At 38.1% G+C, this 24,418-nt stretch overlaps 4 protein-coding genes and 1 pseudogene across 4 annotated transcripts; 4 read left to right on the forward strand and 1 right to left on the reverse strand.

The window, feature by feature from the left end:
* Positions 1-1,660: 1,660 nt before the first annotated feature.
* On the forward strand, positions 1,661-5,420 carry LOC137715375 (KH domain-containing protein At3g08620-like). The gene is made up of 7 exons (XM_068454680.1): positions 1,661-2,097; positions 2,746-2,894; positions 3,826-3,942; positions 4,226-4,342; positions 4,492-4,635; positions 4,915-5,053; positions 5,128-5,420. Exons 1-7 carry the CDS (start codon positions 1,929-1,931, stop codon positions 5,142-5,144), a joined length of 852 nt encoding a protein of 283 aa, XP_068310781.1. The 5' UTR covers positions 1,661-1,928; the 3' UTR covers positions 5,145-5,420.
* Positions 5,421-6,029: 609 nt separating this feature from the next.
* LOC137716568 (cytochrome b-c1 complex subunit 8) lies at positions 6,030-7,489 on the forward strand. The gene is made up of 2 exons (XM_068456021.1): positions 6,030-6,292; positions 7,189-7,489. The coding sequence occupies exons 1-2, from the start codon at positions 6,123-6,125 to the stop codon at positions 7,235-7,237; spliced, it is 219 nt and encodes a 72-aa protein (XP_068312122.1). The 5' UTR covers positions 6,030-6,122; the 3' UTR covers positions 7,238-7,489.
* A 2,686-nt stretch (positions 7,490-10,175) lies between these two features.
* Positions 10,176-13,213, forward strand: LOC137716620 (putative B3 domain-containing protein At5g58280). The gene is made up of 7 exons (XM_068456064.1): positions 10,176-10,366; positions 10,461-10,526; positions 10,943-11,041; positions 11,200-11,267; positions 11,357-11,516; positions 11,665-11,871; positions 12,061-13,213. The coding sequence occupies exons 1-7, from the start codon at positions 10,292-10,294 to the stop codon at positions 12,910-12,912; spliced, it is 1,527 nt and encodes a 508-aa protein (XP_068312165.1). The 5' UTR covers positions 10,176-10,291; the 3' UTR covers positions 12,913-13,213.
* A 98-nt stretch (positions 13,214-13,311) lies between these two features.
* Positions 13,312-22,600, forward strand: LOC137715647 (putative disease resistance protein RGA3; annotated as a pseudogene).
* LOC137714746 (large ribosomal subunit protein uL16) lies at positions 22,478-24,073 on the reverse strand. Its single transcript, XM_068453885.1, has 3 exons — positions 23,493-24,073; positions 22,895-22,976; positions 22,478-22,779 (listed from the first exon to the last, which is right to left on the reverse strand). The coding sequence occupies exons 1-3, from the start codon at positions 24,002-24,004 to the stop codon at positions 22,708-22,710; spliced, it is 666 nt and encodes a 221-aa protein (XP_068309986.1). The 5' UTR covers positions 24,005-24,073; the 3' UTR covers positions 22,478-22,707.
* Positions 24,074-24,418: the final 345 nt, after the last annotated feature.

The raw sequence follows: 24,418 nt of genomic DNA on the forward strand, positions 1-24,418 counted from the left end.
CATTTCTCTTGAGACATGGTTGGAAATGAAACATAGTTTGCATAGGATTCCTCCAACGTCTAAGGTGTGTTAGAAAAAAAAGTAGATGGGCACAGCACGTTGCGCCGGAGACAACAATGTAGGGATCAAAACAATCCATGTCACCTTTGGGAACCTCCCTAAATTATTAAACTCTTGCACATCTGGTAAGGATTTAGATCTACTGCGAATCTTTGTATCTAGAGTTTGTAGACCGGATCTTTGAACCGTTTAAGAGAGAGATAAAGATAATCGAGTCATTCAAATTCTTTTGAAGTGAATCGGTGTAATAGACTAATGAGGATCGTATAATTAAAATTAAGTGGTCTAAGTCTCTCCATTTGCGAGATCTGAATACAAAAATTCAAAGAGAATCTCAATCCATCTTGCAAAACCCTAGTCACTTGCACTCTTATTTCTTATGCATAAAAATCACATTGTAGTTTTTTTTTTTGGGTATCATGTTAGTCATACCAAACACAGCTCATGATATCAATCACAACCATGATACAAAATAGGGTAAAAGTATAATAAACCAAAATACCATTGACATTCATTGAGGCTGGATTTCATTTTCCAGCATTTATGTATACTTTTTTATTTGTAAATAAAACGTGTTGAGTTTAACTATCATGAATAATGAATTTGATACCAAATTAAAAAGCAGTGAAACTTAACAAAAGTATAATTATGCCTAAGATTATATACGCCAGCAGTACACGTACGATTGTATTTAGCATTCATCGATATGTAGTTACGTAAATACATAAAGAAGTTTCTCGTTGGGTAGAGCCTTGGTCAAACTAGTTGCCATCAGAATCATATACCATGACCTCAAGTTTCCAAAATACCAAGTTGTGGTTCAAAGAGGAACCCTCTTCAACTAACCAAACTATTTATACTCCAAGAACAAGATGACAACTTAACCCTCCCCACCCTTTGATTAAGACCATTATCGCAATGTCTTAATAAATTCATAATTTCATTGGGGTTCTAATTTGTTGCTTAACCTAATTCAAAGACAAATCATGCTTTAATAATTGTTTTTCACATGTGAGCCGTCATCAGATATCGAGAAATTTTCAAACGAGCAATTTCAACGAAAATTTTCAATTTTAAATGAGAATTTGCACATAGCTTCTGATCTTTGACAAATATAATAGAAATATGTAACCTGCATCTACAAGTATCACTTTAATTCATAATCATAACCAATTCTTACATATATTAATTCAACGGTTGCCAGTTAATCACGGAGTCGTAAACAATTAATCTTCAACTCTTATTTATTTATATTTTAAATTGTATAGTGTAGGAGGTGTAGACATGGAGACCGTGGATTCGTAGACTAACGATGCGAATATTCAAGGGAGTGAAAGGGGGCCGCCAGCCCCACCCTGAAAAAGGAGCGTGGTTTTCATTTGCACAGCTCACATGCGGGATCCGGGCCCACACCGCGGCCCCTGGTCCCACACCCGGTGACCTTTCCCCAGCACCCGATTGGATCCATGCTCTCACGCGCTGTGAGAGCGAGTGGGTTCGCTCCTCTCCTCCTCCTGTCAGTCTCGGCGTGAGGTGTCAGTCTTAAAATCTTACAGCAACGACAGAGAAGGAAGGAGCTAGAGAGAGAGAGAGAGAGAGAGAGAGGGAGGAGAGAGAGAGAGAGAGTGTGAAAATCTGAACGATATGGAATCCGCATCGCCTCTCTCTCCTCTCTCTTTCTCTCTCTAGCTACAGCAAGTAAGCAAAAGACGCCATTAAAACCTTCTCAATTATAAACCCCACCACTCTGCCTACCATTACTTTTACTTCTACCCAGCAAACCCAGAAGACCCAGCACGGTACAAGTCTCTCACCATTTCACTCAATTCTGTACCCCTTCTGAGCTCTTATCCTCCATTGGGATTTCAATGTCGGGTTCATACGCTCAGAATTTCTCACCGGCGAGAGCGCTCTCGCCGCACCTGAGAACGCCGCCGGATATGGAGAGCCAGTACTTGACGGAGCTGCTGGCGGAGCACCAAAAGCTCGGGCCTTTCGCGCAGGTCGTCCCCATATGCGGCCGCCTCTTGAATCAAGGTTTCTACCCTTTCAACCGTATTTTTACTATCGGATTAAGTTCTTATTTTATGTGTTGTGATTTGGATTTGGAATTGTTTTGGATGTTTGTTGAGCTTTTTTCTGTGAACCCAATTGAGATTGTGCAATGAAAAAGCTCTGTATGCTTGTTCTTTCTGTATGTGTGTATTGGGCAATTGCTTTTTCTGGATGTCGTTTGTGCCGAAAACCGGAATCTTTCAGCTTTTTCCCGTGAACCCAATTGAGATTATGCCATGAAAAAGATCTACCTGCTGTTCATTTCTGTGTTTCAGAATTGGGTAATTGATGAACTATGAAATGCTTGAGGAAAAAGATCAGAACTTGTTGATAGGGAGATTAGAATGTTGAATTTTCTGCCTCTAGGAACGGCTTGAAGATTAAATTCTTTGGGGTAAAATGGAACTTCATTTTCCCCCACAATATTGGAGTTGACTTGTATGTTTGTTCATGTTATGTGTTCTTTCATTTCATGGAATTACTAATCACTCCAACTCATGAGTTTTCTATTCGTAAGGTTGACGAGTTGAACTCTGTCAGGAAACTGATTCCATGCCTATATTTTTGTTTTCATTGTGTTAAATGTTGTGGAAGGAATTTACTAACTTTGGTACTCTTCTGTGTTGATAGAGATAATTCGCGTCTCAGGAATGATGCCCAACCAAGGGTTTAGTGACTTTGACAGACTGCAACGTGGAAGCCCTAGCCCTATTGGTTCAGACATAATACCAAATTATAGAGGGTCAGGCCTCGGTGGCTGGAACGGACGGCCTCATGATGTAAGTGTCGGCAATTATGTACTCCCTAATGCAACACCCTTACGGTGCACATCTGCATTTCCATTTTATTTTATATATATCACAGTAGTTTATTGATTATTTTTCTTGCTGTCCCCTGCCTGATTTAATTAAAATGCATATCCCTAAATGAGTTTCCTGCTAGATTTGTATGCTTGTCTGGGCATACCTCTGTAACTCGTATGAAAAGAATGCAAGTCTGAAAAACTAGTTATATTACTCGTAAATAGTAGTGTGGCATTCAGCAAGAAGAAAGCATAATCAGGTCCTGAGAGATAGCCAATAGTATTCCACTTGGAAGATTTGGATCTGGCCTGAAGTGGGATTAGAATGTGCAATGCAGTATGGGGAGTTTGGAAGTTAATTATGGTGGTCTTCTATCCACAGGTTGAAACACAGTGTTGCTTACTTTTTTGTGGACTTGAAGACTGCTAAAACACTCTTATGTATCAGCCTACGGCATTGTTTCTTCCTGGGTCAGTTATCCACTGACTTTTTCCGAATTCATCTATTTCCCATAGGCGGCTTTCTCAATTCTGAATTCATTTTGATCCAGGATATAGTCAAAGTGTGGTTAAGGCAGGGTGCCCGTAAATGCACTGGCTTCATATAAATCCATTATTATATGGTAAATAGTGGAAGTTTCAGCTTTACAATACGGTTAAAGTTTAATTGATTTTATTTATTCCCATGCCATTTTATGTTGCTTGACAAGCTTGGATTCCCGCTACGTTAATTGTATGTATATTAAGCTTTTGTCACATTTATTTTATATGGAATGCACTACAGGTTCCCATCTTCCTTGTTTTTCTCAGTTTTATCTTTTTATCAGTACTGCAATGCTATATCTGTTCATCTTTTTTGCATCTTGGTATAGTTTCAATAGTCTGGATTTGCTTGCGTAATGTAACAGAGAATGGCCGGTCCACAAGGGATGAATATGGAGTGGCAAGTTGCACCATCAAGCCCAAGTTCCTACATTGTGAAGAGGATATTGCGCTTGGATATTCCAGTAGATAGCTTTCCAAATGTAAGCCACCCATATAACTTGACAGTGCGTTAAGGGACATTGCTATCTTAAATTCGGAGTTGTTGGTTTAACGGTTAACAAAAACATATTATTGGGAGGTGTTTGCATGCGCAAGCACGCATAGAGTTATTATTCGATAAGGTTCTTAAAATAAGTGCATGTTTCTCAGGATTCTCAGCCGCACATATGATTTATGATTGACTGAGAAACAAGTCCGTATTTAAGGACCTTATTGATATTCACCCCTTCTCTTGTTTTCGGTACTGAAACTTCTATTTTGTAGTTCAATTTTGTGGGCCGGCTTCTGGGTCCTAGAGGCAATTCACTAAAGCGAGTGGAAGCTTCTACAGGCTGTCGTGTGTACATAAGAGGAAAATGTTCAATAAGAGATATTGACAAGGTATAATTATTCCCAGTTTTGTTATTTATTAAGAAAAGAAATTTTCATTATTTTAAATCAAGTTCTTTTTTTTTTCTTGAGTTTTCATTTTATGCTATCTATTTTGTTGACATATTTTGACATGTATTTCTTGCCTTCTTATTCTCAAGGAGGAATCTTTGAGGGGAAGGCCAGGTTATGAACATCTGAATGATCCACTGCACATTATAATTGAGGCCGAATTGCCTGCTAATATTGTTGATATGCGGTTGAGACAGGCAAAACAAATCATAGAAGAACTTCTCAAACCTATGGTATCGTTTCTAACTCGTCCCTTTGGCTTTCCAATACAAATACTTTATTTTGCCTTTACGCTATAAAATGTCGTTTTTCTTTCTCAAATACATATTACAATGAATGATGAAACTGATTTCTCCTTCCCTCAATATACAAGATGCCCTTCATTCATAAAAAAGTACCGCTTGGTCTTTAATCACGTTTTTCACTCAAATTGTGAGCTATAACTCTCGGTTTTTTAATCACATTTTTTCTTCACAAAAATCATGGATACTGGATTATGATTTTCATTTCAGGATGAGTCGCAAGACCACTACAAGAGGGAACAGTTGAGAGAACTAGCTATGCTAAAATCCAATTTACGAGAAGAGAGCCCTCAACCATATGGTAGTGTCTCTCCTTTCACTTCAAGCGGGATGAAGCGTGCCAAAACTGGTCTGTAATGGTTCACTTAACTCCTCTTCTATTGGTTCGTACTCCCTTACGACTCTTGAGCTTACTTGCCACAGGATGCTTGTCTGTGTAATTCAATTCTGTATGCAAACTGTAAGGGACGATGCGTTGTGGATCTGTTCGGTGAGGATCAATGCAGGGGTTTTCTTCCATGACATTAGGATATACGGATGAGCGGAGATATTCTTTTGTTATAGCTTTCGTGTTTGTAGTCGATTGTGATTGTAGAAGTAGAAAAATTATGTCATATAAGTTATTCCTTATTATGCTGAACATGTATCCGTTATTAACTCGACGCTGTCTAAACTCTGAAGAGGAATATGCATCGATTGTTTTATATGTTTTTACATTTTTGGGTGAATTCAGTTCTCTAAATTAGTGTTTTTGCAAAGTAAGATGACGAACATACACTTTGATCAACATTATTTCCACCTGCAGTGATATGACCATACAACGATAGAGGACGGGAAAATCGAACTCAAGATCTCATGTGCATGCGAGAATACTCTTTAACCAATTTGCAGGGGGAAATTGGACTTGAGACCCTTGCGAATTTGAGTTTGGAAATGACTGAATTTGCCAAACTTTGTACAAGTAACTTGTAACTCAAGCAATTCGTATCATTCCCTTCATATTCATAACTCGAATAATGCCACCAGCACTATAGTTTAGCGATATCTTTCTCAACTTTTAAGTGAGAGACCACAGGCTAGATTGCCCTATTGCCCTAAATGGCAACTTCAATACTAACTTGTGTCTGACTCATTGCGAGACTTCGCTCAAATTCCTATTTTCCCACCCCCAAAGGGTTGTGTGAGAGGCTAAGTCCGGAGACCGGGCCTCGCCCATAGCTTGTTTAAGTGAATGGGCTTTATGACGTTTTTAATGGGCCTAAAAATGATATAATCTCCAACTTTGTTGTATGGGCCTAACGATGGGCTTTGATTATATAATAAGAACTAGAGTTGCGTAAGGCAAAGCGGTTTCATTTCACATCAGAGAGGACGGAGAAGAAGGAAAGTTGAGAAGTTTCTGGAGAGGACTGAGAAAAATGGGGAAGCTGCCGGTGAAGATGAAGGCGGTGGTGTACGCCCTGTCGCCGTTCCAGCAGAAGGTGATGCCGGGACTCTGGAAAGATCTGCCCAACAAGATCCACCACAAGGTCTCCGAGAACTGGATTAGCGCCACCCTCCTCCTCGGCCCTCTCGTCGGCGTCTACACGTACGCTCTTCTCCTTCTCCTCCTCCGAATCTTCGTCGTCTAATTATTTTTTATCTATTTATCTGTATATACACACACACACATAGGAAAATTGATATATTGAATACAATTTCCTCGCAAAACTTCACCAATCACCAATTCACCGTACTTTTCTATGATATTCGGCACAAGGATTTTAATTTCGTAACGATGATTAAATCTTATTTATATTTTGATTATTTGTTTGGATTGGAGCTGATGATGTTGGATGAAAATAGGAAGAAAAAAAAAAAAAATGTGGCATCTTTTGATATTTTATAGTCGCATGCAGACTGTAATTTTTACTGGATTTTGTGAAAAAAAATTAAAAGTAATAATCTTTTTGGTTTTTTTGGATTAGTTGATTGTTTTAGCTCCTGTCATTGGATTTGAGCCTGCTTGGTGAAAAGGGGCAATCCTGAGATACGGATTTTCGGGTCTTTGTTTACATATATACACGAAAGAAGGTCAATTTGTTTATCTTATGTCGATACAAAGGTATTAATGTAGCGAGTTGTGTAGCTTGAAACCATCATCAGTGATCAATCGCGGTTATGATGTATTGCTAAGACTGTTAATGCCGGCTTAATCGCCATTTAATGACGGAAATCAGACGTATAAACTAACATATAGAATCATATATATAGGTAAGTTGTGTATAAGGCTTAAAGTATATAGGATTCTTGTTTTGATAGGCATCTTGTTCGTCAATTGTACGTTTTAACTTTGCTATGTTTGGGCAAGTCTGTATATGCCATCCGCTTTCTTTTCATAATCGATGTTTTTACTTCGTCATCACTCGATGTCAGCCCAATCTGTAAAATTGTTTCAGGTCAGCAACATTTTTCATTTGTATGCTCAATCTTGAATTGTTGCAGGTATGTTAATGCCTACCAGGAAAAGGAGAAGTTGGAGCACAGGTACTGAGATCGTGGTTTCGGACGATTTCTGGTGATTTGCCAGAAAGATTGTAGCTTTTCTCGTTTCTACTGCCAATAAGTTGAGATTTTAGGTTTTTAGCTTCTGTTTAAGTTGATTAAACTTGTACTTCAATGTTGAGCTTAGCTACTGCGAATTCCAGTCCTTGTCTCGACGAGTACTCGTTAAATTGACAATTTTTGGGTGTTGCTGGATATGAAATTGGTTTGGTGCCAAATAGAATAATGCTTTCAAATTTCATATGGCTTATGTGTGGCCTAAAGGCTAGTTTGGAAACACATTTAAAATGACTGAAAACTTTTCTGGCATTATGTTTGGGTTCCAAAAGCATTGATGTGCCTCCTACGAGAAGCACATAACGAAGCCCCTCCTACAAGAAGCACATAACGAAGTGCCTCTTACCAATGGCGGAGTTAGAAATTTTTCATCAGGTAGGCTAGCTTAAAGATTTAAATTTTTATAAATAAAGAAACTTGATACTGTATTTTTTTACAGTATCAGCTAGCTTAAGAAAATTTTCACAAGGTGAGCTAAGAACTTTCGCTATTCAAACTTCTACATGTACAAGAAGCAATGAGAAAAAAGATGTGAGAAAAATAGATGATTTGTAAATTGTATTATATAATTAAACCGAGAGAATTGGAATCGGTGACTAAATATATGGTGGGCTACATTCGAAAATCAATAAATATTACACGTAAAATTTTATTTTCTACCAAAAGCTACCTAGGCGACAGTCCAGGGTAGCCCTTTTGTGGCTCTGTTGGTGCCTCTTACAAAGAAGAACCGGTTATGTGCTTCTTGCAGAAAAAACACTTCAAATGTTTTTTTAGGATTTACTTGTATTTGCATTTTAACCTAAGGATTAGTCTTAAAACATTTTCATCAAAAACGTTTTCAGCTATTTCAAAAGCTTCATTAACCTAATAAGAGTTTAGCTGGCATCATTGTTTGTTCTCTCTCAACCGTAAATTTGCTATTGATTTCTTTGGTACATAATTTTAAATTGATATCAGGTTAAGACGGTTAACTTTAGACCAATTTATTGATGTGATTTGGGATATTCTGTTGCTCGCAAGAGGTTATTTCCCTTATACGTCGAAATTTTTTAAAATGTCTTGGCTACTATGGCAAGAAGAATGTTAGTGGATGTAACTCGCGGTTTCTTTGCGCAATTGATGCGTTGAGTTTGATATGCATCAATGATTATGATGGTTATAATTAGTCTACGTATTTTTTTGCTCTTTTAATCAACACTAACATATGGGTACATATAAAGTGTGTGAGAATTTTATTATTATTATTATTTTTTTATTTTTTTATTTTTTTGAAATAGAAGAAGAATGTTAGTGGATGTAACTAGCGTTTCTTTGTGCAATTGATGCGTTGAGTTTGATATGCATCAATGATTATGATGGTCACAATTAGTCTATGTATTTTTTTTTGCTCTTTTAATCAATATTAGCATATGAGCACACATAAAGTGTTTTGAGAATTTTTTGTTTTTTGTTTTTTTTGTTTTGTTTTTTGAAATAGAAGGAGAGAAGAAGAGAGTGATAGAGAATGTGGGAGAAAGAAGTTTTTATTTATTTATTTATTTATTAGAGATATGTTATGATTATATGTAGGTAATGCTTTGAAAAAAAAAAGTAAAATTTAGTTATGTGAAATTACATTTTTGCTCCATATTTCTTATTCATGTTCTGTTTTAATTACAAAGTTAAACTGGTAATTTCATAAAATTTTGGTTGACAATGATCAATTAACGTTTTATTAATTAATATAGATTAAAAAAGTTATTAGCTTTGTAATGTTTGGTCTATCGTTTATCGATTCTTCTTTCTAATGTGTAAAGTAGGAAATCAATACACAGAAAGAAGTTGTATACAGGTTTGGTAAAACATTGACCCTCGGTTGATTTTAATGCAGAACGGACAAAACGGAATTGGATTTCCACTCATGACTATTCCACTCATGACTATTCTTGACCTTTGACATGTTGTGAGTTGATGCACGGCCACAATCAAGATGAACGCGTGCACAAATCCTAGTTCCTACCTTCCTCATCCATTCAGTGACTAGTGAGCTTTCAGTACGCGTAGAAACGATCAGCGTACTGAAAATATGTTCATGTACATCAAATATTTTAATATAAAAAGAGTTTTAACGAAAAGTTTGTAATACTGTTTATTTTAATGAAAAATCATATTTTTACACTAAAAAGTCAATCCTGATATTATTCACTTTACCTTTTATTTTGTCTTTATCATTCAAACTCAAAACTTTCAAATTATTTTTATTAATTTTCCTTAATATAAATGGTTGTATATTTAAAAAATATTTCAACTATTTATATTATGATATTTAATGTATTGGATTGTGTTCTCAACTAAACTTAATGAACCGAAACGACGTCGTATAGGCAGTAGGGCAGTCAAGTTTAACCTTTTAGGACTGGTTTGGTATTGCTGTGCTTTGAAAAAAAGCTGTTTCTGCTGTGCTGTGAGAATAAGCAGTTGTGAAATAAAGCAGTAGAGCGTTTGGTAAACTTTTTTGTAAACGTGCTTTTGAAAAAAAAAAGCAGTATTATAGTGTTTGGTAAACTTTTATGTAAAACATTTGTGAAAAAAAGCTAGTTTTTCAAAGCTGAGTTTTGCAGCTTCTTGTTTTTGGCTTTTTTTTTTATCCAAAACTGTGAAAAAAAAACTGAAGCTGGATGTTTACCAAATACAAAAAGAGCTCCTAACTTTTTTTTATACCAATTTTTTTCAGAATCATCTCAGTACCAAATCAGGTCGTAGGCAAGTGAAATTTATTTATTTAACTTTGGGTTGGAAAGCCAAGTAAATTTGAAATTCAAAAAGGCGCACTTTCTTTACCTCGTTCAACGCGCCACTCTCTCCACTCCCTCCGCTCTCCCCACTCTCTTTGCCCGCAGCCCCAATAACTCGACTCTCGTTTTCTCAATCGCCGTTCCCACTCTTCTCCCATCGATCTCACCTCCGCTTCCCGCCGTTGTATCGAATCCGTTTCCGACCGAAAATGGTAGCCATCGCCGCCACCACTTACGAAGAAGCTCGCAACCAGCGTCTCGAAGAAAATAAAAGGAAATTTCAGGTCTGCGTCTAAAAATCCCACTCATTTCTTCTTCCTCCTCCTGCGAAAAAGTTTCGATCTTTTAACTGTAGTTTCTTCTGTTTGGCTGACGAAGGATTTGGGAATCTCAAGCATTTCGAAGACATTGACCCACTTGACTGCTTCTCCGAACAAGACCCAGGTTAGAAAAAGAACCAGGCTTTGTTTCCAACTTCTAATTTGTCCCTTCATTTCTATTACATTTACATGTACTTGTTATTCTGTTTGGATATCTCGTTTTAGCCCTTGTTGTACGCTCCTTCGGACCCCGAAAAATGAACAAAATCCTTTTCTTTTCTTAGGAACACGTACAAAATTTTCATTGTTGCAACAGCTGAAAGTTTCCGAAGCTAAAGATTGCTAAATGCTCTCAATTATCTCCATCGCCGCGTCATCTAGCTTAATTATTTTGTTAATTCAGTCTGTTGGAATGGATAGCCGCTTTTAATTTCGTCATTGCCTTGTATAAGTACGGATTTTACCACTTTGAGTAACACTGAATTAGCACTGAATCCGTTCACTTATATTATAATTAACATGAATATCTCTGTGGTGCAGCCTCGCGTCTCGAAACCCAAAGCAAGGAATGCTTGTTTGGATATAGAGCCGAGAAGGTCTTCCCGTCAACGCAATACAGTTCAAACGTATTGTGACGAAGTAAGTGATCCATGTCTCTAATCACAACTGTTCCTTGTGTGAGAACCAAGTTTTGAGCAATCAATCTTTCCATAAATTTACGGAAAACAATGCAGTTGATAGTTATCTTAATAGTTTATACTAACAGAAAAAGAATGGACTTTGGTTCCCCATTTCAGGTTGACATAGACCTTTCGTCTTTGAGAAAGAGGTCGAGGTCGAGGTCGAGTTCATCTTTTTGTGGAAGGTTGAATAGATTTGTTTGGTTGTTTAATTGATGTTTCCATACTGCATTGGTAATGTAGAGTTTTAGTAGTATTTGTGTGAATTTTTCAGCTACCTTGCAAGGCCGATGGAAGAAGTCAGACTTTGTTCTTATGAAGAAAGGCAAGCTGCTCTTAAAGCTGCAGAGAAGCTTCTGGAGAATCTACAAACTGATAATCCATCTTTCGTCAAAACGATGGTTCGATCGCATGTTTATAGCTGTTTTTGGTTGGTAAGTTGCAACCAAATTTGCATTTTAAGCCTATGGCCATCACTAGTTTTCAGTTTTTCATATAATCTGACCAGTATCAATTCAAGTTGTGGGAGACCTAGTATTATTTGCTAATCTATTTGCTTGAGAATTTTGTTTCGATTTCAAGGGTCTTCCCACAAGATTTTGTGATGAATATCTCTCAAAAACGGGCTCAGATATGGTGCTGGAGGATGAACATGGCAAAGAGTACGATGCTGTCTACATTGGCTCGAGAACTGGGCTTAGTGGGGGCTGGAGAGCGTTTGCACTGGAACACAAGTTGGATGATGGTGATGCGCTTGTGTTTGAACTGACCGAACCCACAAGATTTAAGGTAAGCATTTAGTCTCAATCTAGCAATGATACGTTTGAGCAATTTGTAATTAGAGTATCGTTTATTTAGTCTTTCAATTGATGTCTTTCAAAGTCATGAATATATCATTATTGGCTTAGGCTTGACTTGATAAATTTCGAACTTCTTTCAAACACCAAATCTTGAACTACCAGTTGTTATGGACTGCAGATCTACATTGTCAAAGTATCATCAATGTCTAGTATAAAAAGCATTGTGGACAAAGAAGATAGTCCCAGTGCTGAAAATACATTGAAGACAGCCGTGAAGCCTAACTCAGAATCAACTCAAAAACGAAGAACTAAGAGAGGTTCTGTGTCTGATATTGATGACTCACAACCTTCCCCGGGCTCAGAATCAGATCAGAGGCGAAGGTCAAAGAGAGGTATTGTACCTCCAACGGATGATGCAAAAGTTCCCACAGACTTGGAATCAAATCAGATAAGAAGGTCAAAGAGAGGGGCTGCGCCTGTAGCAGATGACTCAAAAACCAACTTCAACTCTGAATCAAATCAGCTACGAAGGTCAAGGAGAGGTACTGTGCCTGCAATGGATGACACAAAAGCTTCGCCAGACTTGGGATCACATCAGAAACGAAGGTCCAAGAGAGGTACTGTGCCTGCCATGGATGACACAAAAGCTTCGCCAGACTTGGGATCAGATCAGAAACGAAGGTCCAAGAGAGGTGTCGTGCCTGAAATGGATGGCCTAGAAACCTCTCCCAAGCTTTCCACAGAGAGCCCCAAAGGTTGTGAAACCAAGCAGGAAGTCTCTGCAATGAAGGTGGATGAAGTTGCTCCTAAACAAGTGAGAAAGAAAGCTAAAGCAAACAGAGTACGTCTCACAGAGAGTCCAGAAGGCTGTGAATTCAAACCCGAAAAAACAGAGGAGAAACCCGAGGTACCAGAGAATAAACCTGAAGTGGAGGAGAAGAATGCGAGAGCCGAAGATGAGAACGAATGTGTAGCCAAGAAACCTAGAAAGAAAGTAGTGAAGCAAAGGCTTTTCCGAAAGAGAGCGTAGCTGGAGAGAGTGACGAAGAAAGCTTAACAACTTGTCGGCATCGTAGATTTTAGCTGCGGTTATCGAGATACGTCTCGTAGGTGAAGGTTATTTGGACAAGGCACTTGAATTTCGGTTCTCAGTGAAACCATCCCAATCTCTTGGATTTTGACTCAACATTTTGAACTCGCCTTGACAAAATTAAAATGGCATAATTTTATGTGTCTTGTATAATTTGGAGACAAATCTTTTATCTTGTCGATTACAACTGGATCAATATTCTTCGTTTTGACACTCATCGCCAAATCGAATGCATCCTTATGAGCTTGCAAACAGATTGCTCGTTTTGAAATGTAACCTACATTATTATAGTAAAAACCGGAGAAACTACTAAACGTGGACGTACCCCAGCTTGCGTGTATGGAAGGTTCGTACAGTCCTATGCACTCAGTACTGTCTGTAACGAAAGAGAGAAATTTTGGATGTTTTACTGAAGATGGTAACAATGACGTAACAGCCATCTTTGTTGCAAAACAAAGTTTTCACTTTTGGTTGTAAAAGAGTTTTACATGGAATTCCATAACGGTGTCGGTGCATATCCATATTGTGTAATTGGGGTCACTCTGCCTGATGATGTTTACGCAGCATTGGCTCAACATCTTAGTATTCTACAGAGTTCTCGGTCCGGGAAGGTAACACTGTCTCCTTTGAGACGCTTTCTTATGCCATTATACAGGATTGACATTTGTTTCTTTGAAAATTAGCCCTGTTTACAACAAACTGTGCATTGCAGATGTGAAGGAAGTAGTCTCTGTTCTTTTAAGCAGAAAATTCAAGCTGCAAACAACAAGATCTTCAGAATTTATGGGATTCAGAGATGAAGTTAGTCGAAATGCCACTCTCGAGAGTGACATTATTGTTGTTGTTATCGGCAGTGGGATTTGGCCAAAATCTAAGAGCTTTAAAACAAATGTTTTGGTCCTCTTTCCTAAAGGCGGAAAGGTAATTGCTTTTGCGCAACTCCACCTGTTGGGCAAGGGCAAGTGACAAATATAGAAATGTGTTTTGCGATCAAACTGTCCTAACAGAGAGAGAAAGACATATGTAGGAGTGGAAGACAATTAGATAGAAACATAGGGTGGTTTTAGAAAGAATGAGAATTTAAGTTTAAAGATGGGGTGTAGATAGAAAAGCGAGTTACTCATATTGGGGTTAAATTTAGAATCGTTGATTGATATTACCTGTATACGTTGAAGTACGTATTGTTATTCCTTATAAGCGCATGATTTCTTGTTCATGATTATGATGAAAAAGAGCCGAAGCGTAAAGCGTTATGTCGACATTGACAAAACATAAGGGCCAATACGTACAATGAAAGCATCAAGAAAAGTAGTTAGAACTTGAAAGCAATTTATCAAAAGGTAACATTTCTGAAAGATTAAGAAAGAAAAGAACAAACGAACGAGTGATTGACTGACTAATCAACGTACAAGATAAGATTGCAGAACCTAGAAGGACGAATAAAGATTACTGAAAGCATTAAAGAAGAAAAGAACAAATGAATGAGAAAGTAGACACATATCTAAAGCAAAAGAGAATATATCCTCAATTATATATGAGAATCTTTTCATAAGTTATAAGGCAGAAAAATTGCAGAAACTTGGAAGCACATATTTTCATATGTAAATTAAGAATCTATGAAGAATTAATTAAGTACATATTATACTTCACGACATATACGGTACACTCAAGGCATCAAGACGGACGAATTCAATCCGAAGGTAAAATACTTGGAAGCACCGCGGAAGGAAGGAACTAAACGTGTCTAATGACTATAATCTAAAGCAAATACTACTAGAAAATATCATTTTGCCGACAAATTTTAAGCCGACAAAGTAAAATTTTGTCGCCACAAGACTCCTCCCCTGACGAAAATTTTAATTTGTAGGCTCATAGTCGTTGAACTTGTGCCGACAATACTTCCGTCGACGAAAAATATTTATATTGACAAATAAAATGACACTCGAGAAAGCATGCAAGTTTGTAGTCTCTGACAATCAAAAGATGGGCATGGACTAATTTATTCTCGCGCCTTTTGTTTTTTGGTCTTTTTGATTCACCCGCTTCTTCAATCGAAAAATTGCTCCTGTGAAAATCATTGTATTTTCATTGAACCCTAATCTTAACTGTCGATAGAGTTTCCAAAAAAACAAAAAAAAAAACTTTTGATAGCCCACTCCTCCCTTTCTCTTTGAAATCGTAACTCTCTGCTCTCCGATCTCGCTCTATCTGCTCGTCGTTGCTCCATATGCTCGACATCGCCGTCGTTCCATGTGCTCAACATCGTCGTTGATTCATCTGCTCACGTCACTGTCGAAGTGCTCGACCATTCTAGATCCGAAATTTCCAATGCAGGGTGCTTCTCTGCATTTCGTTCTCTAAAACTTTGGGTAAGTTCTCAATCTCTATCTACCCTATTCTTTCCCCATAGTTTTTTGTTTAGTTTCAATTTTATGGTGTTTTTCTTAGATTTGTTCTACCACTGTAATTTTGAGGGATTTTAGGTAATGAATTTGGTTGAGAATTTAAGTTAGGTTTGTAATTTCTTTCTGGGCTGCCCTGGTTTGAGGATGACTAATTTTAAATAGTTCAGGGGGTTAATTACCAAAAAAATAGTTTAGGGGGTCGTTTTCAACTTGGGTGATAGTTCAGGAGGTCAAACCGTAATTTACCCTTAAAACTAGTTATAACTATTCCTTTTTTTTTTCTTTCTTTTTTCTGTCATATATTTTTCTTTTTATTTTTCATTTGATAAAAAAATATAGTGGAGAACATTATTTTGCTTCGCATAGATCCAAAAAAAAAAAAAAAAAAAAAATCCTTCTAAACTACTGTATTGATACAAACTCTCAAATCAAACAGGGTTTGGGAGGCATTTTGCTCAATAAAAAAGATATTGAAGAATGGTCGTCGTTTAAAGAAAGTAGAATATGGGAGAACCTATCAAAAGGACAAGAAAGAATTATGCCAATCTTGAAGTTGAGTTTTGACAATTTAGAATCACCATCACTGAAGCAATGTTTTGCATATTGCTCAGTGTTCAAGAAAGATTTTGAAATTCAAAGAGATAGCTTGATACAACTTTGGATGGCTCAAGGACTACTTCACCCTTCACCTTGCGAAAGTAGAGATATGGAAGACATTGGCAATGAATATTTTGATATTCTATTACAAAGCTCCTTATTTCAAGATGCTACAATGAGTGATAATGGCATTGTTAGCAAATGCACGATCTTGTGCATGATCTGGCAGAACTTATATCCAAATCTGAAATCTTGACAAAAGACTTATGTGACACTGGTAAAGCACTTGAGATTCGACATGTTGCTTGGGTTTCTACTTTTACACTCGAAAACATTCCAAAAAGAAGTGTTGGGAAGTTGCGGTCGCTGTTTTCCAACAAGGGTGAAGTTCCTAGTAACATTTTGTCACGGTTCAAAGCTTTACGTGTCTTAAATTTAAGTAATGCTAATATTAAAGAACTTCCAGTTTCTGTTGGAAGGATGAAACACTTGAGGTATCTTGACATTTCTGAAACAAGATTCAAAGCACTCCCCAAGTCTATTGGCAAGCTCTATAACCTACAGACCTTAAGAGCCACAGACTGTGCCCTTGAAAAGTTTCCAAAAGAGTTGCAAAACTTGATCAACCTGAGGCATATTTATTTTGATGGGAGTACAAAATTCCCACAGGGGTTAAAACAGTTGACTTGCCTTCAAACATTACCTTACTTTTCTGTGGGTAATGAGCTTGGTCGTCAAATTGAAGAGTTGGCTGACTTGCAACAATTGAGAGGTGAATTAATTGTTTGTAATTTGGAGCACGTAAAGAATGGAGAAGAAGCAAAGAAAGCTAAGTTGAAGGATAAGAGAAAAATATGCCATTTAAGCTTCCAATGGACAAAAGATAGGTTAATAACCAACAACAATGAGGAGGGGGATGTACTGGAAGGCCTTCGACCGCATTCTGAGTTGGAGAGCTTAAGTATTGAAAATTTCATGGGCGATAAGTTTCCATTGTGGATGATGAGTGGGTCATTACTGCTCAACAACTTGAAGAAGATTCAATTACTTGGATGCGACAAATGTGAAGGAGTCCCACCGCTCGGTCATCTACCCAATCTTACGGAGCTTAAGATTAGCGGAATGGCTAACTTGAAATGTGTTGGAGCTGAGTTCTACGGTTATGATCATGTCCACAATGTAGCCACAACAAGTAAGGAGATAATTACTTTATTTCCTGCACTAAAAGTATTAAATATTTCTAGTTGTGGTGATCTAATTGAATGGAAGAAAGCACCAACGATGTCAGCACAAAAAGTAGTGGTTTTTCCATGCCTCGAGAAGTTGACCATAAAAGGCTGTTCCAAATTGAGAAATGTTCCGAGTCATTTTCCATCTCTTCAAAAGTTGAAGATAATTTCTAGTGATAGTGGAAAGCCAATAAAAGAAGTAAGCAATGGATTAACAACTCTCACTTTCCTCAAAATAGAAAGTATTAAGAAGCTTACTTGTTTGCCGCAAGGAATTTTGAAGAACAATAATAATCTCTCTTCTTTGGAGATAAGAGATTGCAATGATTTAACTTGTATTGCCCCCGATGTATTTGGATTGCCGGGCTCTCTTGAGAGACTGGATATTTCGATATGTGAAAAGCTGAGGCATTTGACGGATGGGCTAGACACGCTCCCCCTTCTTGAATATCTGAGTATTAGGCGGTGTCCTAGTCTAGAGTTGATTCCTATTACACAAGGCATGACATCTCTTCGGGAATTACGCATTACGTATTGTGAAGGATTGTCAAGCCTACCGAGTGGGTTAGAGTACTGCTCCTCTCTCCAGAACTTGTCTATAAGTAACTGCGGTGGTGTAACATCGTTTCCATTTTACACCCTTGCACGTCTTCGCCGTTTGTATATTTGGGATTGTAATGGACTATCAGGCCCACTGAGTGTATGGGCCTCTCTCGTGGAATTGATTATAGTTGGTGGTAATAATCTGACATCAATTGAAATTAAAGGCGGCATGTCCTCTCTTCAGCATTTGAGAATTAGTAATTGCAAAGAATTATCAAGCTTACCTGCTCTTCCACAACAATGTCCTTCTCTTCAGCATTTGTTTATACGGAAATGCCCAAAGGTAGCATGGTTTGGTGTCCAAAGTAGCAGCATTAGTCTACAATCTTTTTCAGATTGGCGCACCTTCACCTCCCTTCGAGAACTGAGGATTGAAGGAGAATGTGAAAGATTAGAAAGTTGGGTGAGCAGGCTGCAATTTCCACTCTCTCTTGAGAAGCTAGTATTAAAAGGTTTCCCTAATTTAGAGATTCTTCCAAGTTTAGACAACCTCAATTCTCTCCGTGAATTGGGGATTGTAAATTGGAAAAAGCTAAAATATCTGCCGATGGGGTTACAACAGCTCCCGCCCTTGAAGATATTGGAAGTCGGTGGGTTCTGGGAGGAGCTCGATTGCTTCCCTGATTTTCAAGTTGGATCATTAATGCACCTTACAGGCTTAGAGTTGACGGGTTGGCCTAAGCTCAAGTCTCTGCCTCAACAAATTCAACACCTCACTTCTCTAACATCATTGTGGGTACGTAACTTTGACGGAGTGGAGACTTTGCCAGAATGGTTGGGTAGCCTTACATCCCTTACATATCTGCGTATTGGAGGGTGCAAGAATCTGATGAATTTGCCTAGTGTCCAAGCTATGCAACGCCTCACCAAATTACGAACCCTGGATATTTATGAATGTCATCCCCTTCTAAAGCAAAGATGCAGCAGGGACAGCGGCACAGATTGGCCCAAGATTTCTCACATTCCATATATCGAAAGTACGTTTTAAAATTCTTAAAATTACAGAGATCATGTTACATGTTTATCTCTTTTCTTCTTTTATTCGTCTCAACTACTACATACAAATTTAAACTAGCATAACAAAAGTTATTTATTCTTCTACCTCTTCTTTTAAATCAGTTGACGGTCACAGACAGTAGTTGGATGGAAGGTAGGCAGCACCTTACCAAACTACCTCAAATTTGTATTGGAAAAACCAAATTTCATGGTGGGTAAGGCCACAGTTATTCCGGTTTTATGTACAAACGACTCCAAATGGCGTCAACTTTCGCATTGAGATTAATCCATGTAAGCTCTTCAAATCCGCATCTCCTCCTCTTCTAAATGCATTCTACTCTTGACTCCTGACTCCTGACTTGCTATATATGTTGTGTTTTCCAGTGGCATCTATATTTCTTTTAGCATGCTGTGGCGTTTCTTGGGATGCTCAATAGGTGTAAACTGAGTCCAGGTAGCTCTCTCGCTCTACCTTCATTTCTCAATAATATACCTTACGTTATAGTCCTTATCAAGCTAGCCACCCTCTTTTTTTCGTACCATTTGGGCATTCTCTTTTACATGTTATCTTTCTTAGTTCCTGCAACATCAATTCGATATTTTAACTTTCTTTACTTCATCTGGAACATCAATTTGATTACCCATCATGGTACTGAATCTTGTTTAATCACACATTACCAGCACCCAAGTAGTGTTAGATGAGTAATGCCAAAGGCTCATCATCATGTAAAACCATGTTCATATAATATATAGAATTGCTGCAAATGCTTTTTGTTTGTGATTTGGTTGATTTCTTTATCTCTATTTCGTATCCCTTAAGGAACTCGATGAAATGTCAAATACCCGCATTATTGCAGAAATTAGGTAAAAGAATCTTCAATTGCAATGCTAGATGATATTTCCAAGCTTTGTACCGTCAGTTGAAACTTGAAAAGTTCAAGTTTGTTCTGTGATCTTCTATACGATTATGAAATTGCCATATGAGCTTTCATTTCACTCCCTCCAGCTCTCTAGACAAACTCAGGTACGCATTTACCACCACGCCTTTTTAATTTCAAGTTTCAGAGTTTAACTGCTATGATGTATGATCAAATGGGAAAAAAAAATAGGAGTAACATTTGTTACTTGTTTCTGCAGAAATTTCTCTTGAATTGATTGGTTTTGTTCAACATTTCGAATTCAACTATGCTACTCTTCGACATGACTTTCTTTGAAAAAAATCTGGTTCTTGAGATTACCGGACAACGAGCTGGTGGTGACTTATTGGTGGTCTTTATCTCACGGCCACCTAAGTCAATCAGAAACCGTTGAGTTTTCCCTCTGGTTATCTGTGGTGAATATGAGTTCTGCATGGGAAAAGGTAATGGATGATGGTTTTCTCATAATAATTTTGTGATGGATAAAGTGGTATTTATTTAAAGAAGTTGTGCTAATTCGTTAATTTCCATTGTAGCTACAAGATCAGTTTGCGTGTTTTCTGATATCTCACTGTATAAATTCATATAGCTTAATGTTTGAATTTAGGAGTGCGATGTTGAGATGAGGTATGAAAAAGGAATTCGCTTGAGTTGACACCGACATAAATAGCAACGACAAGAAATAGGTGTTTTGCAAATTTGATGTTGAACGGAAGTGGGAGAAAACACGTGAAGGTACGAAGGACTTTGATATTTTGCATTCAGCGACTCAAAAACATATTGGCTTCTTTCCTTGTCAAATTCTGGATCCCCTGGTTTTTCATTCCCTAGCTAAACTATCACCTAATGAGTGGACAAGCCTGCTAAATTCTGTTCCCTATTTCAGAATTTGATCGCCATGATAAAATGTGATAAAGGGAAAGGGCAAAAAAATCATCCGCGAGGCTTTTGTAAATATCGCACGTTCTACTTATCCGTAAATGTTTAGCAGTGCAATTCAATTACGATATCAGCTAGGACAACGTGATGGGACTAACGTATCTGTTGGCTTCATCGATGCAGAAAGCGAAACTCTGGAACTAGTTGTCCTTGAATGGTGCTCCTGCCGTATTGTATGAATATATTTCTCCTTTAATTGGAGAGGTAACCCCTGGAATCATGTTTTTCTTTTTTTTTCTGATATTGCTAAGGTTTCAATGCGAGAGGCATGCCTTTTCATCTTCTCTCTATGTCACTGTCATCTTCGAGTGGGTGCAGATATGTTTGCATACGGACAAAGCAGTTGAAGAGTGCATGCATGCGTTCCTCGTAGCACTGTCGTCATGCTTGTGCTCGTTGGAATTCCAGAAAATTTTGTTCTACATTAAGTGGTTGGCCGATATTTCTTACGTTGGGCACTGCAGATGAGCTGTAATTGAATTTTCCAATCTCCGCTGTGTTAAGTTCCATTTGCTTGTTTCTAAGATAATAATTTCTTCGCGTTTGAATTTAGGAGTATCCCGTTGAACTGAAGCACGAAAGAGGAAAGGAGTTGAGTTGGATATAGAGCGAAACGGTAGAAAGCGTGTGAGGTAAAGTTCTGCGTTCTTTACTACATTTTCATCAAAACTCTGCATCCTAATGTGTGTCGTGTGACTCACATAGCAAGTCAATAAAACGAAAACTATTTATTTGAACATTGCAGATTCGCCCACTATGCAGCCAATCATCTGATTCATTAACCACTGTAGTTGACGGCGAAACTTGGAGCAAGCCCTCAAAATTTAGAAACTTTTTTGGTACGTAACAGCTCTCGAGTCTCAACCATTGATTGTTTCTCTTGATTGGTTTTAGTTTTTCTGATTAGCATGCAGCCAAATAAACACTTTGTTGCTGCCTGTGCAGCCAAGTGCTTTGCGGGCTGCAGACGGTGGCTGGTGGCGGCTGCTGTGAAGTGGAAAGTGATTCCGCTCAAGCTTTGGCGGAGCTGCAGCAGAACATTTTGGGGCTTCTCGATATGAAACCGATAGTCTTTTAGAACAACTGACAATTAAGCCTATAAAAATAACACCACAGTTCCTTCCGTTAAAAACACATGCATCAAGCCTGGCAGAACTCGAGGTACGAACTCTTCGTACCTCGGGATTCTGAAGAGAGAATTGTTGGACGAGACTACAAATTGTTATGATCCAAGTTCGTACCTCGGTTCAGTTAGGATTCAGAAGCAAAATTGAAAAGTAGAAGCAAGAAGACATTCCATGTCTGCAGAGTCTTATTTCATTCAAAAAACTTATTTTCAGAATCATATCAAGTGATAGAAATCGGAAAAATTGATCCGTTATATGCTTGATATTATAACACGTGGATTAGCTCAATGGCAGGAATTTGTTCATAATTTCTTTCTTTTGGTCAACTTAGACTCGAGATTCATTTCATAAACATCGGGTGGTATTACAAAATCGTATACCACTACGGAAAAGAAATTGACGGGTTCCAATTATGAAAACGGTCAAATATGTTATTTGTAAGTTAAAAAATGCAAATATTATCCATTAAATAATCTTTGTTTGTGTTCAGCCAATCGATCGGCTACACGGTAACCAACATCCAATGGTAAGCGCAAAGAATCTATCAAATCTCGAAGGATACGTAACAACAGTAATGCTCAAAAGAACAAATTTACAAAATAAATGATGTGATTACAGATGATTAAATTATTAATTAAGTGTTAGTCAACATTACTTATGCAATATAGATCTCTCCAGACAAATTGTTATAAAAAAAAAACCCATTCTTGTAACATTGAATCTAACCAAATGGCATTACTCAAAATATGAAATTCAACTCCGATAGAAGTTTGCCCAAAATTATAACAACTTAAACAAATGCTTAAGGATAACATCTCCAAAAACTTGTTCAAAACACGTAATCTAGCAAACAGAAATGAGAACAGAAACGAAGTTCGGATTACACGAATACAATTCCTAGCGGAAGTTGGATTACGCGAAATCAGTTCACAGCAGCATCAATGAATGCTCCACCAGGGCGACGCAATGCCAAAGATCCATGGCATCCCAAAAGCTGCAAAAGCAACAACTGAATCACTAATTTGTACGAACAAATACGAGAAAACCAGAATCAATTCGAGGAAGTAACAGTAAAACACAACGTGCTAACTTGGAATAAATGGACAAACCTTGGCATTGACACCATCAGGTATGATACGACCCTCGGACTTCAACCTCACATAGTCAGTTCTGTTGAACTTGGTGAATCCCCTGAAAAAAGCAACGAAGTTGCAGCATAAGGTTCAATTCTACACATTTCATCAACGGAAGCTACACGAAATCCTCTACTGAAGTCATGAAAGCATTCCAGTTTGAATTCATGATCACTTTTAGTTATCAAACTACTCGGATTCGAAACACATTAGCTATCATGCCATGAATAAAACCACACCAATTTGAAGCACAATAAGGCCTAATTCTAGAGAAACCATTATACAAAACAATCCAAAACAAACTTTTGGGTTCTGGGTTATGAGTTTTAGAGTTCACAATCCAAATTTAACAAATTGCAGTGACAATATTCCAACAAAAAATGTTAAATGTCAATATTGCAGCAAAATATGGTTTAACTATAATCTACTTATGACAAGCAAAAGACTTAATCTTACAAATCAGAAGAGAAGGAACAACAATCGAAATACGATTTTGGGTTTTAGATTTTATGTTAGAGAGATCAAAACCCAAAAACCAATAAGCCCAAAAAAACTCAGAGGTGAGAAATCATACCATTTCCTGCTCTCAATGATCTTTTGGCGGCCGGGAAACTTGAACTTGGCACGGCGGAGGGCCTCAGCAGCGTGGCTCTTGTTGCTTTCCTTGCAACGCACAGAGAGCAGCACCTGCCCAATAGCAACCCTAGCGCAAGTACCGAGCGGCTTCCCGAAAGCTCCGCGCATACCAGTCTGAAGCCTATCGGCTCCGGCGCACGAAAGCATCTTGTTGATTCGGAGGACATGGAAGGGGTGAACCCTAACTCTCAGGTGGAAGGTATCCTTGCCAGCGAACTTGGTCATGTACTTGTTGCATGCAATTCGCGCCGCCTCGAGAGCCTCGCTGGAAACGTTTTCCTTCTCCCAGGAGACGAGGTGGATGCAGAAGGGGAACTCGTCGACGCCCTTCTTCTTCATGCCGACGTCATAGATTCGGATCTTCGGGTCGGGCACACCGCGGCAGAAGCGGGATTTCGGGTAGGGCTTGTTCTTGATCTGGCGGTAGCATCTGGCGGGCCTTCTCCCCATGGCGGCGGCGGCTGGTTCTCAAAACCCTAGTTTTTCTGGATGGGAAAGATGGAGTGAGAGATTGAAGACGAAATGCGGTTTGGTGTTTGTATTTATAGTCTCTGAAATCGGAGGCCCTAAGGCGACGTTCGAGCGTGTGCGTATGGGCTTGCGTCATGTGAAGCTTGGGTCGGCTGAGGTCGGTGGATTTAGCCCAAATCAATGTTTTGGGTTGCTTGTTGGACCCGACTCATCTTATTTGGGCTTTGAATCTAATTCGAAAACAATGTGTAGGTTCATTGCAGAAAGAAAAATGTTACAGATATCATTTTTTTTATAGACCATATAATGTGACAGTTGGATAACTGTCACATTATATGGTCTACAAAAAATAATTTAAACATATGGTTTTCGTTTTTTATTCCTTAAACTCAT

This window comes from Pyrus communis, chromosome 14 (assembly GCF_963583255.1).
Source record: "Pyrus communis chromosome 14, drPyrComm1.1, whole genome shotgun sequence".
Classification (NCBI taxonomy): Eukaryota; Viridiplantae; Streptophyta; class Magnoliopsida; order Rosales; family Rosaceae; genus Pyrus; species Pyrus communis.